At 41.9% G+C, this 21,370-nt stretch overlaps 1 protein-coding gene across 1 annotated transcript in view; it reads left to right on the plus strand.

The window, feature by feature from the left end:
- st14 (ST14 transmembrane serine protease matriptase) overlaps window positions 1-21,370 on the plus strand; it is a 229,476-nt gene that overhangs the window by 28,176 nt on the left and 179,930 nt on the right. Inside the window, exon 5 of the mRNA XM_076281226.1 lies at window positions 5,732-5,901. Coding sequence (XP_076137341.1) covers window positions 5,732-5,901 — 170 coding nt within the window. The remainder of the gene's footprint in view (window positions 1-5,731; window positions 5,902-21,370) is intronic.

Here is a 21,370-nt window from a genome sequence, read left to right on the forward strand (position 1 = left end):
GACCTTTGATTTGGGTCCTTCAAAACCTTCAAAAAAAATGGAGACATGTTTTTTTTTACTCTTAAGAACACCTAGAACAAAGATATAATAGTCTCCAAAAATTAACATGCGAATCCCACAGGCCCCCAAATTAGACACATAGGCCCCCCTACTATATAGCTGATTGTTTTCTGTGCTAACGTTACAGTTAGCCATGAGTATTTGTCATACTATGTAGCATTCAGTAGCCGTAACACTAGCCTTACCATCTTTTTTTGGAACTGGTCTTCCTGCTTTGATCCTAACCTTCGCACTCTATTTGAATGTATAAAAGATGGACATTGTCCTCTGATTCCATTGTACTGTTCATTTCACAAGCAAAAAACAAGCTTTCCGTTCAACAGATTCTTAGCTGTATGACTGCAGATAACGTTCTTCCACCGTTGCCGCTAAAAACAGCACCCCCTATCGCAATTGAAAATTACTGTACGGAGGAGCTTCCTCCCTTGGCCATTGGAAACGACGTGATTCACGAGCCGCTAGGGTCCGAGGCGTTTAAAATGGACTTCAATGAGGGGCTTGAGGAGGAAGCTCCTTCATACAGTAATTTTCAATTGCGATAGGGGGTGCTGTTGGCATTTTGACCTAGGGGAACGATTTTGTTCATTCAAAGTGCTAAAAATAGTAATATTAACAATAATTTATCAGATTAGTAATTCAATTTATATATATTTTATTTTTCTCTGAAATGTTAGGGAGGATGTTCCTCCCTTTCCTCAATGAAGGAGCCTCCTCTGGTGTGTATCTGTGCCTCGGTTCTTGACATCTTCACAGAAAACTGTCCACCCTACCTTCCTTTAGGGGGGTCCAGTCCAGCGGGGGTGGGGAGTGGTACCATGTCATCCTTGTGGGGCTACATGCCCACCAAGTTTCGTGTACTCCGGCAATAAAACAGACAAAAATCTACTATAATAATAATAATAATAATAATACATTTTATTTAAAGCGCCTTTCATGACACCCAAGGTCACTTCACAAACAAAAAAAGTCATTAAAATTATAGTCATCTCATAAAAATAAAAATAAAAGTCAGTCAGTCAGTCCATAAGCCATCTTAAAGAGATATGTTTTAAGTCTGTTTTTAAAGTCAGTAATTGAGTCACAGTGTCCGATGGCAGTGAATTCCACAGCTTGGGGGTGATGTAGCTGAAAGCCCTCTCTCCCAGGGTGCTGAGGTTCACACTAGGGTCATGCAGTAGGCTTGCTGAGAAGGATCTCAGTGAGCGGGCAATGGTGTAAACTTCCAGGAGGTCAGCGAGGTAGGTGGGGGTATAATTGTGTAGGGCATTGTATGCCAGGAGCAGGACTTTGAAACGTATTCTGTAGGCAACTGGAAGCCAGTGCAGTTGCATAAGCAATGTTGTTACATGTTGTTACATGCTAGTGGATTTGGAGCATGTTATAATCCCCGCTGCAGAATTCTGAATGTGCTGGAGCCGGTGGAATAGCTTATTAGGGATTCCAGACTAGATGGAATTACAGTAGTCAAGGTGGGATGTCATATACACATTGACAAGGACTTCTTCACTCTGCTGGGTGAGCGCTGGGCGAAGCCATGCAATGTTCCTTAGATGGAAAAAGGCACTTCAAGACATACTGTTTATGTGCGCACTAAATGAGAGTGTATTGTCCAGTATGACACCAAGACTCTTGACCTGGTTGGAGCAAGGGATGGTGCCGTCATCTACAGAAAGGGTGAAAGGTTCCATCTTAGCAAGAGTTGATTTGGAGCCAACTACTAGCAGCTCAGTTTTACTGCTATTCAGCTTCAGGTAGTTTTGTGTCATCCACAAGTTTATGTCATGGAGGCAGGGAGTAATTACAGTTGACGGAAGAGTGGCAGTGGATTTTGTAGATAAGTAGAGCTTATGGGAGGAGCAGGGGCGTAGCCAGGATTATTTTATAGGGGGGGCCAGCTGGGTCCAGACTTTTTATTGGGGTGGCACTTGGGAATCAAAACTACAATATGAAAACTACTCAAAAGTTTTGAAGATTAGGATACCCTGTTTTAATAATGGCAATAAATTGTGTAAAGCCAACACTGATACACAGGTCCATTCACAGACAACCTGAACAGTTTGTTGTCCACTCCAACACATTTTCCATAAATAGGCCAATGCTATAAAAAGTACATTATGATAATGCACCTTACTTAATCAGTCATATTCAAATGATGTTAACTCAAAGAACAATAATAAATACTACAAATATGGTATGCAGATATTTAATCTTATACTGATGGCAAAACTATATTTCTTTCTGTTATCCACTCCAAGTACTTGGCTGTAAGTAACATGGCTCTGAATTAAGACATTAACCCTTAGAACCCTAGACTGTTTTAAGGGCTTTTTCACTACCTTTAGTTAGAAGCATTTATCCTGGTCATTGTAAGTGCCATACACAAACAAGAACAATGAGCCATGAACAAAGTGAAGGGAAAAAGGTGTTTCTTTGTCGAATAAATTGGGATGCAATGTGAGTCTTGAATTGGATGCCATGTAGGAATTTGCTAGGATCTTAAAACCGGATTATGAACATGCTATGCCATAGAGAAACACATTATAGCGTTGGATTATTAACATGCTTTGCCACCACAACAACACACAAAAACGTGGGGTAAGTAAGTCGAGCTATATGAAGTTATTATTTTGATGTCACTTCGTCTGTTTTATAACCCAGAAGGATGTACTTGGTATCAAATGATAGCTCTGTGTCTCCTCTTTCATCTGACATGCGTGGCATATCTATCCGATCACGGGTTCGTAAGTAGGGCCTAATTCAAACGAGAGTAATGGCTGTGCAGCGTTGGTTTTTGTACATGATGTTATTTTTCAGTCACGTTGTCTGTTTTTAAAGCCCAGAAGGATTGATATACTTGGTACCAATGGATAGCCCTGTGCCTCCTCTTTCTTCTGATATGCCATATCTATGCGATCACGGGTTCGCGAGTAGCCTAATTCAAACGAGAGTGTGGGTGCGCAGGTGAACTAAATATGATGCAATTTGATTTAATTTCATGATTTTTTGTATTTTCATACTTGATCGCACAGACAAGTGTTTAGTCTCGTTGGAAAGCCCCACTTCTGCTCTGTCACGCAGTTAAGGTTTCATCTCGTTGCAATTACCGGAGCAATGTAGGCTAACAAAGAACTCAGGCAACGCAGCAGCCTGCTCTGCCTGACCAGCTATGGCAAGAACCACACGCAGTCAGCAAATTATGTTTTTATAAAGTAGCCTAGGCTAGACACTATTAGCCTACTTTTATTGGAGCCATCCGGAGATATGTGCCTAATATGCTTGCATTTCACCCGAATATTATCAAAATATGTTTGTAACAGCGTTACCGCGGGCATCCGCTTATTTTTGATCAGCCTCACACGTCAATGTCAGAGCCTACCTAACAAGAACAGCCCAACGCAGCTCACTTTGCTATGATTCGTGTCACATTTTAACATTTTATTAACATTAATGTTCCAAGTCATCATCAACTCACCTGTTGTCACTGAGGTTAAGTAAGTAGTAGTCTACTGTCAAGTGTTTTTAACAGATGACTTGAATTGTCCCCTGCTGCTGCTGCACTAGGCCTACTCACGATTTGATTAGAACCGTAGGCTACACTTCCTTTCAAAGTACCGTTGAAAACGGCAGCAATCTTTTTTTTTTACTTTTCACTGAACGGAGCTGGGGGGGCCAGCAGGGTGGCCAAGCTTTGACCAGTGGTGGCCGTGGCCCCCCCTGGCCACCACGTAGCTCCGCCCCTGGGGAGGAGGTGGATAATGAACAACAGAGACAGACCCCCTCTTGTCACAGTACTACACTCAGACTTGCAACTCAGCATTTGTACGTACTGTGTCCTTCCAGAGAGATAGGAGGTGAACCACTGGTGACCAGTGTTGGGAGTAACGCATTACAAAGTAACAAGTTACTGTAATTCCACTACTTTTAGTGGTAACAAGCATGTAATGAAGTATGTTTTTAAATCAAGTAACGCAGTTACAATTACTGACATTTAAATGAGTTTGTTACTTGCACTACTCTATTTATCTTGTGTGAAAAATGAACGACTTCAGCAGACAAGATGCACATTTGCTGCTTTTGATCTAACATCGCTCAACCTTAGCAGTGTTTCCCGCGATTGTGTTTCGTGTTTCCATTGCAGATGCATTCTTTACAGTTAATAGCAGTCTCCTCACATTTCTTCTATTTCGGATGTAAAACATGGAAGAGTTCAGGCTACAATTTAAATGGACATCTTAAACATCTTAAATCTTTCCCTTTCGTTTCCATCTCGTAAACTCCAAATGGTAGCCTGAAGAGTAACAACAGGTTGAGCACCGCAACCTTCTGCCTGTGTGCGACAATATCCTTGAATTCTTGGATGCGAGTTTGTCATTGTGCACGAAACTTTACGCCAATAAATCATCAGAAATATTGCTGACTTGTGCGTCTCAAGCACCCTCTTTACGTTCGTCCTAATGCCTGTTAGTTGTCCGTGGATTGGCCTATATTTGGCGTTGAAAATGGAAACGTCTTTAGACATGGAAAATCGATTTTACAATCGATTTAATGAACATTGTCTCAAAAATCGAACAGAATTTTCATAGTCTTCTGCTCGCTCTCGCTTGGAAACTTCTACGCTTTCAGTGTATTTTTTTCCAACCGGAAACACGTCATGGATTAAGGGTCCATCAGACAATCACCCTGTGTGTCGATTGAACTGCGAATTGAAACTGCTAATGTGACTAAATGTATTTAATAATATATAATTCAACTTAACATCAATAGCACTAGCACCTGTTTTTGTGAAGCAGAAGCATCTGGTGTACTTGAACTCGCCATATCGATTGATGGGTATCAATCGTCTGATCAAGCTTTAATCCATGACGTGTTTCAGGTTGGAAAAAATACACAGAGAGCGTAGAAAGTTTCAAAGCGGGAGTGAGCAGAAGACCGAGCCGGTGAGCGATACGATTTGTACAGTGGTGATGACTGATGATTTTTCACCCCTCAGTTAATGTATTTATGCTCTCGATTCCTGAATCTGCGCTTGTTTTCACTATTTATGCTCTCACATAATTAAGGCAGCTAAATAACGCCATATGCAACACCATAGTAACTATCTCTGTGCTTGCATTATCTGTTTTAACTATATATGATATTTTACATTAGCCTGGGTTTCCCCATGCTGCCTTATGCGCGCAATTTTATTCACGCTGCTAGGCAGCCTGGATTCCATGGACTTCGTTTTAACCTCAACGAAGAAACCAATCACAGAACGGAGGGGGGACAGCAAGACAATGACGACACACCAAAGCGGTTATGAGCTACGTACAGACGCATTTGATAGACATTCGTAGCGCCCAATAAACGGCTCTGGGCATTCGCAAACCACGTTTCAAATACGAGAAAATGTACATGTAGTTCCCAGACCCCATCTCAATGAGATGAGGTTTGGCGTTAGCCAGGCTAATTTTACATTTTACATTTTTTGCATTTTCATGCACTGCTTATTCCTTGGAATTGTATTTCTAGTTGTGCCTGGTCTGCCCTACACATTACAATTAAACAATTTTAACAAAATGTTCTTTTTTCAGTGCACCTCTAATATGACACTTGAAATGTATACTTGCTTAATGATTCATAATGACATAATGCTCACCACTATGATAATCCCATGATGTATTTATTTTAGCGAAGGTATTACGGCTTATCACTGGGTCCAGTTTGATATTCCCGCTGAAGAGCTGGAGATTCTTCCTGAAGTGTCAGAGGAGCGTATGATGGAAATACTGCGTTCAAACATCCGTCAGCAAGGCAAACAAAGTCAGCAGAATTTGACTATCACAGATATCACAGTGTCATGTAAGTATAATGATCAAAGTAGATTTTATGAAATATTAGGCTAATGTCTTTTTTTTTTTATGAAGGATGTTTTTGCTCTGAAATCTGTGAACTATAAACAAATTATACATTTATTCAGCAAAATGTTACGTTTTGTGATAAGTGTTGGGGTCATTACTCAAACAAAGTAATAAAAAATTAAACATTACTTGCTCCTGTGAAAAAAATGTAATCCCTTACATTATTTCTTTATTCGTTACATTACTTTTGCGTTTTCCTTTTCCTATTGACACTGTTATTGATAACGCCCCCTTCATGGGTGTTTATTTTTTAATTAATGATGTTGTGAGAAACATTAGATAATTAGTAATCTAGCTTATTATGCGTCTACTACAAATAATAAAGGCACCTTAGTGCTGCTTTTAAGAATTGTGTAAATTTGAATTGCTTTATGGAAGTGCTTCTGCCCAGCTCGCGTACCCTCAATGCTGAATGGTGACATGCACACAACTTGCATAAATTATTGCTGCTGCTATCAGTGAAGTGCATCAGTGAAGTGTATGACGCCCTAGAAATGTTTTTTGAGGCAATTTGTGGTGTGATTGACTTTAGTCTAGTAACTGTATTAGTTGTGCACTATTCTCCACTCCCCCACTCCAGTAGGGAGACCTTCCCCTTGTCAACAAACACTGTGTGTGAGACATTCTCAGCAGCTAATACACATGTCTGCACACTCAGCCCACTCTCCTCTCAAGATTGACTTGACGTGCAAATTAACAAGAAGACCAGTAGACACAAATGAATGATTGTTCTTGCCGCCCTCCCAGAAGATGCCATCCTGACCTGACTGACCCACACATTCATTCACTCACACACACACACTCCCACACACACACATCACACCAGACACTAATACCAGCAATGCATGACTTGGTAAAACACAAAATAGAGTTCTGCGCAGGACAGATTTTTCAGTCCCACGCCCTCCTGCTCCCGCAACATTCTGTCCAGCTCCTGTCCGCTCCCACAATAATGTGTAATCTTTTGTCCCGCTCCCGCCCGCATCTGTAAAATTAGGTCCCGCTCCCGTCCGTAAAAGGTGTTAAAAATGATTTTTTTAACCACCCTGTTTTTTAGTGTGAGAGCTCATAGACCAGTTGCACATTTTGATTTTGTTATTTGTTATGTAGGGTGGCTAATTAAACATGATGCCTGGAATGCGTCAATAGAATGCATTACGTTTTTATGTGTCGGATGGTGGTGGTACGCGAGCCAAGTCAGGATGTAGGTGGTGGTACGTGGGAAAAAAAGTTTGGGAACCACTGGGGTACTGTAACACAGCTATGCTAACTGGCATCCGTTCTTCAGAAAGGCACTAATATCTGAAGTAGCCTAGTGGTGTCCTCTTCCTCTGTCATGCTTTTGATTTTGAGTTTCGACAACGGAGCAGCAATAATAATAATAATAATAATAATACATTTTATTTAAAGCGCCTTTCAAGTCACCCAAGGACACTGTACAATAAGACAAGAGGACATAGACATAAGAGTAGCATAAAGACATCAAACAGAGACAGTATACAAGAGAACATAGACATAAAAGCAACATATACAGGGACAGTACAAGTAGACCGTACACTTAATAAAACACACTATACATTCAGCAGGAGACAGACATTGCCAACAAAAGTAGAATAAAATAAAATAAAACAGTAATTGAGGAGCGAGTGGGATGGAGGAGGCATGGTTATGAGTAGAAAGGAAAAGCAAGAATGAAGAGGTGAGATTTTAACATGGATTTAAAGGTGGACAGGGAAGTGCTTTGACGTAGGCAAGTGGGAGGGAGTTCCAGAGTTTGGGGCCAGCCACGCTAAAGGCTCATGGAACAGAGATGCGCAGTGGGGGTGAATAGAAGGTGGGCATCAGTGGAGCGTAAGGTGCGGGTCGGTTAGTAAGGGGTCAGGAGGCTTGAACCCACGTAGGCCTAAAGGACAATAATGCTGCCTAACACATAGGGTTGGGCACCGAAACACGGTTCTAATATGGCACCGCTGCCGACGCAAACGGTAGTAACTGCATCGAATAACAACTTGGATTTCGGTGCCTCATTTCGGTGCTTAAATAGCGTTTTTTTAATTTATTTTTTTTATACGAGGCATCACTGTATGTCATGCGCCATCTCTAGCGTCTTGCTCTGATTGCAACACATCCAGATACAGTTAGCTAACATATGATAAACACTGGATGTATAAACCAGAGGGGTACCACATAGGCGAGTGGACAGTGTTTGACAGCTTGCGTGAGCCCAAGTACTTTAAAGCGATATCGCAAGCTCCTGTCAAAATCTAGCAGTGGGCCTAATATAATAGAGGGAGAGCAGATAGCTAACAAACATTCAGAAAAAGTCCTGTTGGCAAATTTAAAGGACAAGTTCGGTATTTTACACTTAAAGCCCTGTTTTCAGATAGTTTATGATTAAATAGAACGTTTAAGATTGAAATTTGGAAACATGCTGCTGTCCTGAGAATTTTCGGTTTCTGTGGTAGCGCCCCCCCTCCTCCAGAACCTCTGCATAGGTGCACTGGAACAAAACGCATTAAACTTTCGTTTACAAAGACGTGAAACTCACCGAGTGGTCAGGGGTGTTCACTGATATGCTCACACAAAAATCGCTGCAAAAGATGCTTTCCAACAGGTGTTTACCATGCGTTGTAAAACTGTGGAGCTATTTTTCCAAACGCCTCACACCCGTACATTCTTCCGTTGAGAGCTTGAATAATAGACACTCCAGCCCAGTTGGTGGCGATAATGCACCTTACACCGTCTTGCCAATTACAAGCAAACCACTGGCATTTCATTTAATACACAGAAGAAGCAGAAGATCGCTGTATTGAAGTATTTTGCAACAGACAGCTAAAAATGAGGCGATTTTGTGCAGTTCCAAATTGCGGGAAAATTCGTAGCAAAAAAAGTTGTCACAGACTTCCTTTCAACGATCCAGAAAGGCTAAAGTTGTGGCTGGAATTTCTGGGGTTGGATGTGAGCACACCTGTTGAGAATCTGCAGAAAGCTGATCACTGTGTCTCTGCGGTCTGCATTTTACTGAACTTCGCTGGAGGTCGAAAGAAATCGCCCAAAAAGCTCTTTCGCCTGAGAAATACAGCAGACGACAGAGTTGGAAGAACTTGGGGTAAGGTTGACATTTTGTAACGTAACGTTTGTAACAGGTGGAAAATGAACTTATTTGTTATGTCTATAACCTGTCATGTTCACATCATAAGCCTAACACTAACTCTAGCCTACATGAATAATTTGGCTACATGATTTTGTTCGTTTACTATTTTTTTGGCTGTGGAACTTTCATGATGAAAACGTAATGATTCACGTAGGCTATCATTCACATCGTGCAAGTTCCAAGACATTTTAGCATTAGCAATGGTTGGACGTGACAATAATTTGGATAGCGTAGTAGCCTACGATACCGCGACTGCATTAGACTACAGAAAAAATACAAACAACCCCATACCAGTAATACCATACCTCACAGCACATCCAATACAAGTCAATGGAGTTGGACAAAAACTACGATTTTTGTGTGAGCATATCAGTGAACACCCCTGACCACTCGGTGAGTTTCACGTCTTTGTAAACGAAAGTTTAATGCGTTTTAGGAAGGATTGTTCCAGTGCACCTATGCAGCGTTCTGGAGGAGGGGGGGCGCTACCACAGAAACCGAAAATTCTCAGGACAGCAGCATGTATCCAAATTTCAATCCTAAACGTTCTATTTAATCATAAACTATCTGAAAACAGGGCTTTAAGTGTAAAATACCGAACTTGTCCTTTAAATTTGCCAACAGGACTTTTTCTGAACGTTTGTTAGCTATCTGCTCTCCCTCTATTATAGTCCATGAGCCACAGGCCCAAAAAGGGGCGTGTCACTACCACTTGGGGGGGCAAATTCTCACTATATTTTTCTGAAAGCTACATATCTCTGGAGTATAAAATGGTATGATAGCAAGTTGGATCTTGTAGCTTTGTGGCTGTACAGGCCTTCAAAGTTGACCTCTGATTTGAAAAAAGGAAATTCCGCTTATTGGCTTTTTTTTGTTAAACCACTCATAAGAGCCCAGAAAATAATCCAAACCTCATTATTACTGATGCATATGTGGTGTTTGATGTTGGCATACATATTTTGAATCATTATGTGATTTTGCCCTTAATTTTGGTTGATAAAATTCAAGATTTATGTGTAATAATGAGCAAATCTACGTTTTCAGAGACACAACGTGTTGCAGCACTAATTGAAATGCCCACTACCTCATTAATCAATGTATTTATACCTTCCTACCTCCCAGCAGACTTGAAATACAAATGATTACATAGGTCTGCATTGCTATGCTATTTACTATTTGTAAATGTACTATTCGGAAACACCCCAAAATTCAGTAAATTAGTATTTAATAAGAGATATTCCAAGAGATCAAAACATCATGATTACCAATCACATATTACCTTTACATTCAAGGAATACCATATGAAAATTGTTCACATCACCACATGTACCCAGCTTAACATAAATATTATAATTTTATAATGTCCAGGGCACATGAAATACATACAGTAATTTTCTGTGTATTAGCCGTATTGTGTATAAGCCACAGGACAGTGTTTTATGAAGTTGAAAGAAACAAAACCATATACGATATTAACTGCCCCCGTGTATTAACCTCATAGCTGAAGAAATTTAGCAAAATCAATGTATAAGCTGCAGCTAATAGTTGGGAAATTATGGTAATTGCATCACAGGTGCTAAAATGATCTACATTATACATTTCAGTTGTACTTTTGACTAGTAAGAATGTGGGAATGAGATTTAGATGAACTGGTTGGTGAAAATATTCATACGTTACACATTGTTATCATTATGTACAATTATCATTATTATTATTATTATCATCATACTTAAAATTGTCTTTCATCTGATGTTAAAACTAGATGTACCGCAGAGCGGTACAAAATATGACCGCCACCCAGTCCAGCACATTTTTTCCACAAAAAGAAATCACGCTGAAAGGCCTATATGATTCTAACTGTCTCACTAAATTGCATTATCCACACTCAATTCTCACTGGTATCTGCTAGACAACAAGTACCAAAACATGATTAGTTCATAGATTTCACATGTTAAATTCATTTTATACAACCCCACCTCCATCTTGCCTGTTCATAATTCTGAGAAATTCTTGAATTGTGTGCATGTGTGCATGTACATGTTTATGTTATGTGTGTGTGTGTGTGTGTGTGTGTGTGTGTGTGTGTGCGTGCTTGTGTGTGTGCCTGCGTATGTACCTGTGCATGCAAGCGTACATATGTCTACTGTGTGAGTATGTGTCATACGTATGATTACTGTGAATGTATGTGTGTGTGTATATCTGTTTGTGCACATGTGTGCACATGAAATGGGTTAACATGACCCCTGGAGGCAAACATACGGAAAAAAATGGTCATCCTAGTCCCTACAGTTCTCAAGATATTCACAGAGAACTGTGTCTGCCCTACCCTCCTTTCTGGGGGTCCAGTCCAGCGGGGGGGCTACAGATCAAAACGAAAAACGACGGTTCGATGCTATCCATGTGGGGTTACATGCCCACCAAGTTTTGTGTACCCCGGTCTTTCAGTGTCCCGGGAATCCTTGTTGGTGTACGTCACTAAATGTACACATACATTATTTTATTGTAAGGCCCCCCATGAACGAAAGTACACAAAACTTGGCATGCATTCGGAGGGTGTCATAATGATCCTACACTTTTAATTTCGTGCAGTTTTGACCTTGTCAGCCAGAGATATTGTGATGAAAACACCTAATTTTTTGCTTTTTAATTTTTAACTAGGTGGCGCTATACATGAAATAAGTGGTAATGGGATGGGTTGACATGCCCCCTTAAGACCAACATACAAAAAAAGGTGGACCTCCTAGGCCCTAAGGTTCTCGAGATATTCACAGAAAACTGTCTCCGGCCACCTACAGGCCAGTTGGTGTATAGTAACATAAATTAATTTATTGTGTGGCCCCCCATGAACGGAATTCCACGAAACTTGGCGTGCATTCAGAGGGTGTCATAATGATCCTACACTTCCAATTTCGTGCAGTTTGGACTATGTTAGGTCACAGATACCTGCGATTACAACACCTCATTTTTACTTTTTTGTGTTTAACTAGGTGGCGCTATACATGAAATGAGTGGTTATGGAATGGGTTGACATGGCCCCTTGAGATCAACATACAAAAAAAAATGGTTCTCCTAAACCGTACGGTTCTCGAGATATTCACAGAAAACTGTGTCTGCCCTACCCTCCTTTCGGGGGGTGCAGTCCAGCGGGGGGGCTACAGATCAAAACGAAAAATGATGGTTCCATGCTATCCATATGGGGTTACATGCCCACCAAGTTTCGTCTACCCCGGTCTTTCAATGTCCCGGGAATCATTGACGGAAATTTGGACATGCGAAAAAGAAAAAAGAAAAAAAAAGAAAAAAAAAAAATCTGACTAAACCTATATGACCGCCGCTTCGCTGCGCGGCGTTCATAATAATTTCCATTGAAAAGAAATAATAACTATTTTCCAAGATCTACAAGTACATACATTTACAACAGTTTTAACAATTCTACACAGTTCTGATGAGATGAGACAAACAATGAAATTGGATCAATCAATTTTCAGAGGAACATGAGTTCATTTGCATATCTACAGCAGGCAAAGCAACACAAGAGGTTAGGGATGATCTGATTCAGGCTCATACTACAGGCAAAGATCATGACATAGAGGCTGGAGTCAGATACACCTAAGCACAAATTCCATGATACATTGACAAAGCAAAAATTAAAGACATTTACGAGCATGAGTCAAAAAAGAAAACACAGGCACATGGCAAGACCATCATGTTAAAGACTGGACATGAGAGAAGTCTTTTGTCACCCTCTTGGACCTTGGCGACACCTGAGGGGACCCCAAGGAAAACCTCTAAAGCAGCACTTGCAAAGCATTTGCAGAAACTTGCATCACTATCAGATAATCTTCCAGATGAATATAATACAGCAACAATCATTGATGGAATGTCTCTGGTCCAGAAGGTCAATAACAATGTCTCAACTTATGCAGACATTGCTGCTGCTATTCATAGCATGATCCGTAAAGAGGCAAAGCAGAGGCAGATACTTTTTTAGATTAAATTAGATTAGATTTAGCTTTACTGTCATTGTGCAGAGAACAAGTACAGAGACAACGAAATGCAGTTTGCGTCTAACCAGAAGTGCAAAAAAGCAGAAAAGTGCAATGTGATATACTGTACACAGTATAGGCAGGTGGTGCATAGACAGGACAAGAAATATAGTGCAGTGTAGACAGTAGTATACAGTTGTTTTGCAGAAGGTGGTTTAGAGTAGCATAAATTAAATATAAATATGTGCAGTGTATTAGCAGTTAAGAGCAGAATAAATATGGCTATGTACTGTAATATGAACAATGTATGAACAACATGTACAGGTATGTGCAATGTAGTGGCGGTACCATTATAGTAGTAGTAAGAACAATATAGATATATGCAGCGTATTAAAAGAATATATTACAGAAAAACTGAATAAATATGGATATTTAGTATGAACCATATAGAAAGATATGTACAGTATGTACAACTATATGCAGTGTGGTAAAAGTACCATTGTAGTGCAGAAACAGTAACATTACAATAGTATTAATAATAAGTGTATGTGCAGGATGAAAAGCAGTGGAATATGGCTATGTACAGTATAAGTGTAATTACAGTATGTACATTTGTAAATAAATAGATGGGTGGGATAGGGTAGTGCAGTTGTGGGGCTACGGGATGTCCGCCTCCTTGTTGTCCCTGTCAAGGTTGCCATGGTCGTGGACACCTCAACAGGCACAGGCAAGGAGGAATCAGGCGGGGCAGGGGGTGATGGGGGCTTAGTTGGTTGGATGTCACCAGGATGCAGAGCTAGAGTTCAGTAGGGTGACAGCCGCAGGAAAGAAGCTTCCTCTGAACCTGCTGGTTCGGATGTGGAGAGACCTGTAACGCCTCCCGGAGGGGAGTGGAGTGAACGGTCTGTGGTTGGGGAGAGAACAGTCTTTGATGATGTGTGCCTTACGCAAGCATCGCTTGCCCAGGACGGCCTCGATGGAGGGGAGTGAGGAACCGGTGATGTGTTGGGCAGTTTTCACCACCCTCTGCAGTGCTTTCCAGTCGTGGGCAGAGCAGTTGCCATACCAAACTATGATACAGTTGGTGAGGATGCTCTCGATGTTGCAGCGGTAGACGTTCACCAGGATCTGAGGAGACAGATGGACCTCAGAAAGAAGAAGAGACGCTGGTAAGCCTTTTTGATCAGGGTAGAGGTGTTGAGGGTCCAAGAGAGGTCCTCAGAGATGTGGACACCCAGAAACTTGAAGCTGGTGACATGCTCCACCTTAGTCCTGTTGATGAGAATGGGTGTGTGTGTGCTGGCTTTAGACTTCCTGAAGTCCACAATGAGCTCTTTGGTCTTCTTGGTGTTGAGAGCCAGGTTGTTATCAGTGCACCACGATGTTAGGTGCTGGACCTCCTCCCTGTAGGCCATCTCATCGTTGTTGCTGATGAGACCAATCACCGTAGTGTCATCTTTAAACTTGACGTTAGAGCCATGTACAGATGTGCAGTCGTAGGTGAAGAGGGAGTAGAGGAGAGGGCTCAGCACACATCCCTGTGGTACACTGGTGTTCGATGGCTGAGAAGGTGCGATTATCTAACCTAACAGACTGAGGTCTGTTGGTTAGGAAGTCCAGAATCCATAAGTTTGGTTTTTCTTTTATCACATACACATTTATTGGTAGATGTTTTTTCTTTACCTTGACATGTTTCGACGTATACTTCCGTCTTCATCAGAAGGTCACACGGTGGAGTAGTGTGACGAATTTTTATCAGCTGATGTTACGGAGGTGTGATCCACCTGTCAGTTTTTTGACAGGTGGACCACACCTCCTGCATGCCAGAGTCATTAAGCAGGAGAACAACCGATACCACCGCTGGATAAAGGAGGCGATTGAAATAAGAAAGCGGAGCCCAAAGACAATGAACAGAGATGAGAGAGCATATATGCTCTCCCATACCTGGAGTGCCGTCCTGGGGGGCGGCTGACTGACAGCAGGAGGTGTGGTCCACCTGTCAAAAAACTGACAGGTGGATCACACCTCCGTAACAACATCAGCTGATAAAAATGCGTCACACTACTCCACCGTGTGACCTTCTGATGAAGATGGAAGTATACGTCGAAACATGTCAAGGTAAAGAAAAAACATCTACCAATATATGTATATGTGATAAAAGAAAAACCAAACTTATTTATCTCAAGTGTAGACACAATGAATGCAATACAAGTAGTCCAGAATCCAGTTACAGAGGGAGGTATTGATGCCCAGTTCACTGAGTTTGGTGATCAGTTTGGAGGGGATGATGGTGTTGAACGCTGAGCTGAAGTCAATGAACAGCATTCTTACATAGGTGTTGCTATTGTCAAGGTGGGACAGGGCAGAGTGAAGTGCCATAGAGATGGCATCCTCTGTGCTCCTGTTCTGATGATGAATTCAATGAATAGATTAAAGATCCTTTGTACTCGTTTCAGCTACAATTTAAAGAACATTTGTACTGCAGACCTATGTATGTCATAATTTAACATTCATTTCAACTCGCAATTGAAAGTAAGGAGGGTAGAATAGTAATGATCAATAAGGTCTGCATTCAGGTATTGCCATAACATGTTGCTCTGAAAACTCAAATTAGCTTTTTTTAGCACATAAATCTTGAATTTAATCAACCAAAATGAAGAGCAAAATCACATAATGAGTCAAAATATGAATAATAATAAGATTTGGATTATTTTCTAGGCTCTTATGAGTGTTTTAACAAAAAAAGCCAATAGGCGGAATTTCCTTTTTTTTTAGTTAGTTAATGCTAGACTTGTGTTCGGAGTGGCCTCAGCACCAGCAATATGGCAACGGGCCATGGACCAGGTGTTACAAGGAGTACCAGGCACACAATGCTACCTCGATGACATCATTGTCACGGGGGCCACTGATACTGAGCACCTAGAGAACCTGAGACAGGTCCTGAAGAGGCTGGAAGACTATGGACTCCGGGCACGGAGAGACAAATGTAAATTCCTCAAGTCCAGCGTCACGTATTGTGGACACACCATTGATGCGAATGGGCTACATAAGTGTCAAGAAATGGTCCAGGCAGTGTTAAAGGCCCCTCGACCTCAAGATGTTTCACAGTTGAGATCCTTTCTGGGGTTTGTGAACTATTATCACAGATTCTTGCCCAACCTGGCAATGGTGCTCCATCCCCTGAACGAGCTGCTCCAGGTAGGACGGAAATGGGTGTGGACCAGGGACTGTGAACATGCCTTCAAAGAAGCAAAGACCCTTGTGACATCAGACACAGTCCTGACCCACTACAACCCTTCTCTACCAGTTAGGCTAGCCTACGATGCTTCACCATACGGCATTGGGGCAGTGATGTCTCACATTATGGATGACTGCAGTGAACGGCCAATAGCTTTCGCATCTTGATCCCTAACCAAAGCACTACGCCCAGATTGACAAAGAGGTACTGAGTCTGGTGTGGGGCGTAAAAAGATTTAATCAATATTTATTTGGCAGAGAATTTACTCTCATTACTGACCATCAGCCACTCTTGTCCATCTTCAGTCCTCAAAAAGGCGTTCCAGTGACTGCTGCAGCCTGTATGCAACGCTGGGCATTGTTTCTCGGGGGACACCAGTACAAGATAGAGTTCCGGAGGACTGGGGACCACGCGAACGCGGACGGACTGTCACGTTTGCCTCTGGAAGATATCAAAAACAAACAGGATGACTGCTACGCATTAGATATGTTCACCCTCGGCCAAATTGAAAGCCCACCTGTCACAGCAGAAATGGTACAGGCTGAGACTAGACGTGACAAGGCATTGTCTCAGGTTTACACAGCCACGCAAGCTGGCTGGACAGCAGCCCACAAAACCACCTTAGCTCCTTTCTATCAGCGTAGAAGTGAACTTACCTTGAATGCTGGCTGTGTCATGTGGGGGGTAAGAGTTATCATACCGAGTAGCCTCAGAACAAAGGTTTTAGAAGAACTCCATTCTGGCCATCTGGGAGTGGTGAAAATGAAGGCGCTAGCAAGGAGCTTTATGTGGTGGCCCGGAATTGACCAGGATATTGAGCGTGTAGCAATGCAATGCCCGGGCTGCCAACAGGTGCAAAACGAACCGGCACATGCCCCACTTCACCAGTGGGAATGGCCTGCATCTCCATGGCAACGCATTCATGTTGACTTTGCAGGGCCCTTCATGGGCACAAACTTCCTAGTGGTGGTGGATGCATGTTCCAAATGGCCAGAAGTTTTCACTATGAACTCCACCACAACAAGTCAAACAATTACAGTGCTGAGGGATCTCTTTGCCAGAACTGGAGTTTCAGAGCAACTTGTCAGTGATAACGGGCCCCAATTCACAAGTGAAGACTTCCAGACATTTTTGAGAAGAAATGGGATCCGTCACATCACTTCAGCCCCCTGGCACCCGGCAACCAATGGTCAAGCAGAAAGGTTCGTTCAGACTTTGAAACAAGTCCTTAGGGCAATGCAGAATGACAATATCACTCTCCACCATAAACTGAGTAACTTCCTGTTCGCCTACAGGAATGCTACACATGCCACCACCAACCAGACACCAGCCATGCTGTTCCTGGGGCGTCATCTTCGTTCCAGATTGGATCTATTCCAGCCAAATAGAAGACGCACTGTCCAAGACAGACAACTCCAACAGGCTCAGAGACCCTGTGGAGGGAAACTGTGACACTTTGCATTGGACAGAGTGTATTGGCAAGGAGCTACAGAGGAGACCACAAATGGGTCCTGGCTACAGTAAAAGAACATCATGGCCCCCTGTCCTACACCGTTGAAGGACTGACTCCGGATGAAGATTTGTCCATGGTGTCCACTGCTGCTGAAACAGGAAGGCCCACAACACCACCAGAGCCCTCTCCATCAATGGACTGTCAGCCTGTCCCTATTCCTTCATCTTCCACCGACACCAGTGCCCCTGTGGGAAATCAGGCGGACACGCCTAGCGATGAGGGATGTTACCCCACTCGTGTCCATAGGCCCCCTCAAAGACTGATAGAAGAATAACTACTTAGTTACATCTAATTGCAAATGTCTTAACATTGAACAATGTTCATTACAGTCGTTTTCCAGGTGCTTAAAGTTTATATGATGAAAAAAAAGAAACAAAAGTGTAATGTTAAGACCTAGCTTAAAATGTCATTGCGTTTATTAGTTTCTATCTAGGAGGGAGGAATTGTAGTGTTTTGAGTAACCCACTGGTGTCTTAGTAGTCAGTTCTGTAAGAGTTGGCGATTAGTAATGCCTATAGAATGAGATCCTATGTTGATTGGTTATGCCTGTTTTGCTGCCACCACTCTGTGCTGTTTATTAAACGAAGCTACTAGTTTCATGCAAGCTGCGTCTCCATGTGTCTCTGATAAAAAGTAACATACACAACAATGTCCATTCTCTTTGCCCTAGGCTATCATTTGTGCGTGAAGCATGTTTCAATTAAGACAGCACACAAGCTATTTTTATTGTTGTAATATTGAATGATTTCATGAATAAATTGTATGCACAGTGCGTAGGCTACAGGATTACGGCTGGCGGCGCCACTGACCAAGGCCACAGTAGCCTGTGAACCTCTGATTTTCAAAGGGGAATCACGGCCAACGCAGGGGGCAACTCTTCTCTTCAATTTCCCTTCCAAATTACTTTTTATTGTCTGAAGACATCTATCGCAAGAATCTAACATTCTAAGCAACAGCAAAGCAAATGCAAGCTAACCAAAGTGCAGTTGGTTCTCCCGTCATGGTTTTGGAAATCACACACCTGCTGCATCTGAAGGCCCACGCATAATAAGGCCTACGACTATCACTCTACACGCCCCTGTTGCACGTCACATTAATAGCTGATCCTGCCTCCTGGCTCCCCAAAATGCCGCATCATGTGAACAGATCAGCAGGCCTGCAAATTTTCCCCTCGTTTTCAGACACACGTTGTGGCAAAAAGACGTCTCCTATTCCCTCAAATTTAGCGTGATCTCTGTGTGAAAAGGCCTTTTGTTGAAGCATATCCTACAGTGCAAATTCTTCTTGTTTTAGTGTTTAGTTAATAAGAAAGCATTGTCTCTACCTCAATATGAACTGCAAAGGATAGCCTAGGCTATAGGCACATTGTTTTTTTTTGTCGGTTCGGGTCAGGTTCGGGTAGTTAATCAGTGCATATTTTTGAGGGTCGAGTGGGTGCAGATCGACTCTCCTGACGGGTCGGGTGGTCGTGGGTGCGGATGTTAAAAAACCTTAACCGGCGCAACACTACTGTTGAGCATATTGTAATGCAGCGTTGAATGGATGAATAGCTTACATAAGGGTACCCCGCACTTTTCAAACCACACTCAAGCTTATGGTTATTGTCCCCACTAGGGGTGGGCAATATGGGAAAAAAATAATATCTCGATATTTTTTGTGATTTTGACGATAACGATAATTAGTAATTAGATAATTAGTTTAACAAAAAAATGTTTTTGTTAAAGTCTAAGTTACTTTACAGCTCATTATTTATGAATAGCATCATTACAATAATAACCAATAACCTAACCTGTGACTTTTTAACCAAATCAACCAATGCATTGTCACTCTATGACACATTTCCAATTCTGCCCCCACTTGTGTGTGTGGCAATGACATGGTCTAGCCAGCTACATTAGAGAAGATGAATAGGCCTAACAGTTTTCCACAAGAGAAAGTCTGAAGCTGAAGTTCCTTTCAAACCTTTACATAGGATTCACTGTAAAACTAAGAGCAGACCAACAGAGTAGCCTACATCTCAGTTATTTCCTTCTATGTTTTGTTTTAGAGCAATCACGTAGGCTAGCATTCCAAGTTACAGAATAGAAACTAATGCATTAGCTTATGGCTAATGTATGAGAAATCCCATAGAGATGCTAACGGTTAGCATAATCGGTAAACGTAGATATTTAGAGCGAACTTCAATCCATTTACAAAAGAGTTACATGAGAATAGTTATTTGTTTACAACTGACTATTAAAATACTCAAAGGCTAAGGTTTTCTCTCCATATAATACCGTGTAGGAAAAAACGTGACTGTCTCATGCTCCCAATGCTACTTGAACAGAAGTTGAACACAAAATAAACATTAAGCTGCGTGGGACAATGTTGTGACCCACTAGTGATCACGTGGCACTTGCTCTGCTGCACCGCATAGCCTACCTCCTGGGAATGTATGAGTCTTCAGTGCGTGATTTCGAGTGTTTTTTCCCCATAAGTAATTTAAATACTCGATAATGTAAATTTGCACATCGTTAAAACAACAATCACGATATTATTGCAGACGATATATATCGCCCACCCCTAGTCCCCACCACTTCTAAAAACAAACTGACGCCCTTGCCTATTTACAACATAAATTGTCAATAGGCTATGCTGGCGACACAAATAAAATCTCCTTTGGAAACCAATGGCTTACGCCTTACAGTATCAAGCGGACTTAAACTGCCATACCGTGGCGAAAAGTTGTTATAAAATTCACCATTGAGTCAAGCAGTAGCTTAAGGTGTGTTGCTAAAGCAGCCATAATGAAATGAATTTAGACCCCCCCATGCCAGGTCAATCATACACATAACATTTGGTGCAGTTCTGAACATCTTAACTGAAGATTGGGGCGATTAAAGCAGAATAATATTGCATTTTCATTTTTTACCGGGGGGGTGCAAATCACAAATGAGTGATTATGGGCCAGATTGATGTGGGCCCTTGAGACCAACATACCATAAAAGATTCTTCATCCTCAGTGCCACGGATCAGGTAGTTATTTAGGAAAAACTGCTTTTTTGCGGTTCGGGGGGCCCAGCACGGGGGGGGGAGTGGCCCCCGGGGACGAAACGAATTTTTTCCGTAAAAGTCTAGTGGGGCTACATACCCACCAAATTTCATGTGCCCCGGTGGTTCGGTGACCAAAAATTCAGGAAAGTAGATGACAAAAAAAAAAACACTTTGACAATCCCTATATGACCGCTTTGCTAGCGGCGGTCATAATAAACCTTGTTTTCGATACAATTGTGTTGAAAGATTTGGTGGTTCAGAAACTCTTCATTTGGCTATCATTAGCATTAGAGAGTCTGCCAAATGTTTTATTTCTGTGTTCTGTTTTTTTCCGTTTCTTTTTTCTCACACACTTCCTAGTTACATGTGCCACTTAAGTTCAAACTGAATGTGAAGTACGGTGGTTTTTATCAAAGTTGACCTGCTAATACAGGGTCTGGGGTAGGCTCATGGAGGAGAGTTTCCAAGGAGGAAAGGAGGTTGAGT

This window comes from Alosa pseudoharengus, unplaced genomic scaffold, assembly GCF_046254945.1.
Source record: "Alosa pseudoharengus isolate Yale_2024_CS ecotype anadromous, Long Island Sound unplaced genomic scaffold, YU_APseudo_1.1 YU_APseudo_1.1_scf_12, whole genome shotgun sequence".
In the NCBI taxonomy this organism is placed as follows: domain Eukaryota; kingdom Metazoa; phylum Chordata; class Actinopteri; order Clupeiformes; family Clupeidae; genus Alosa; species Alosa pseudoharengus.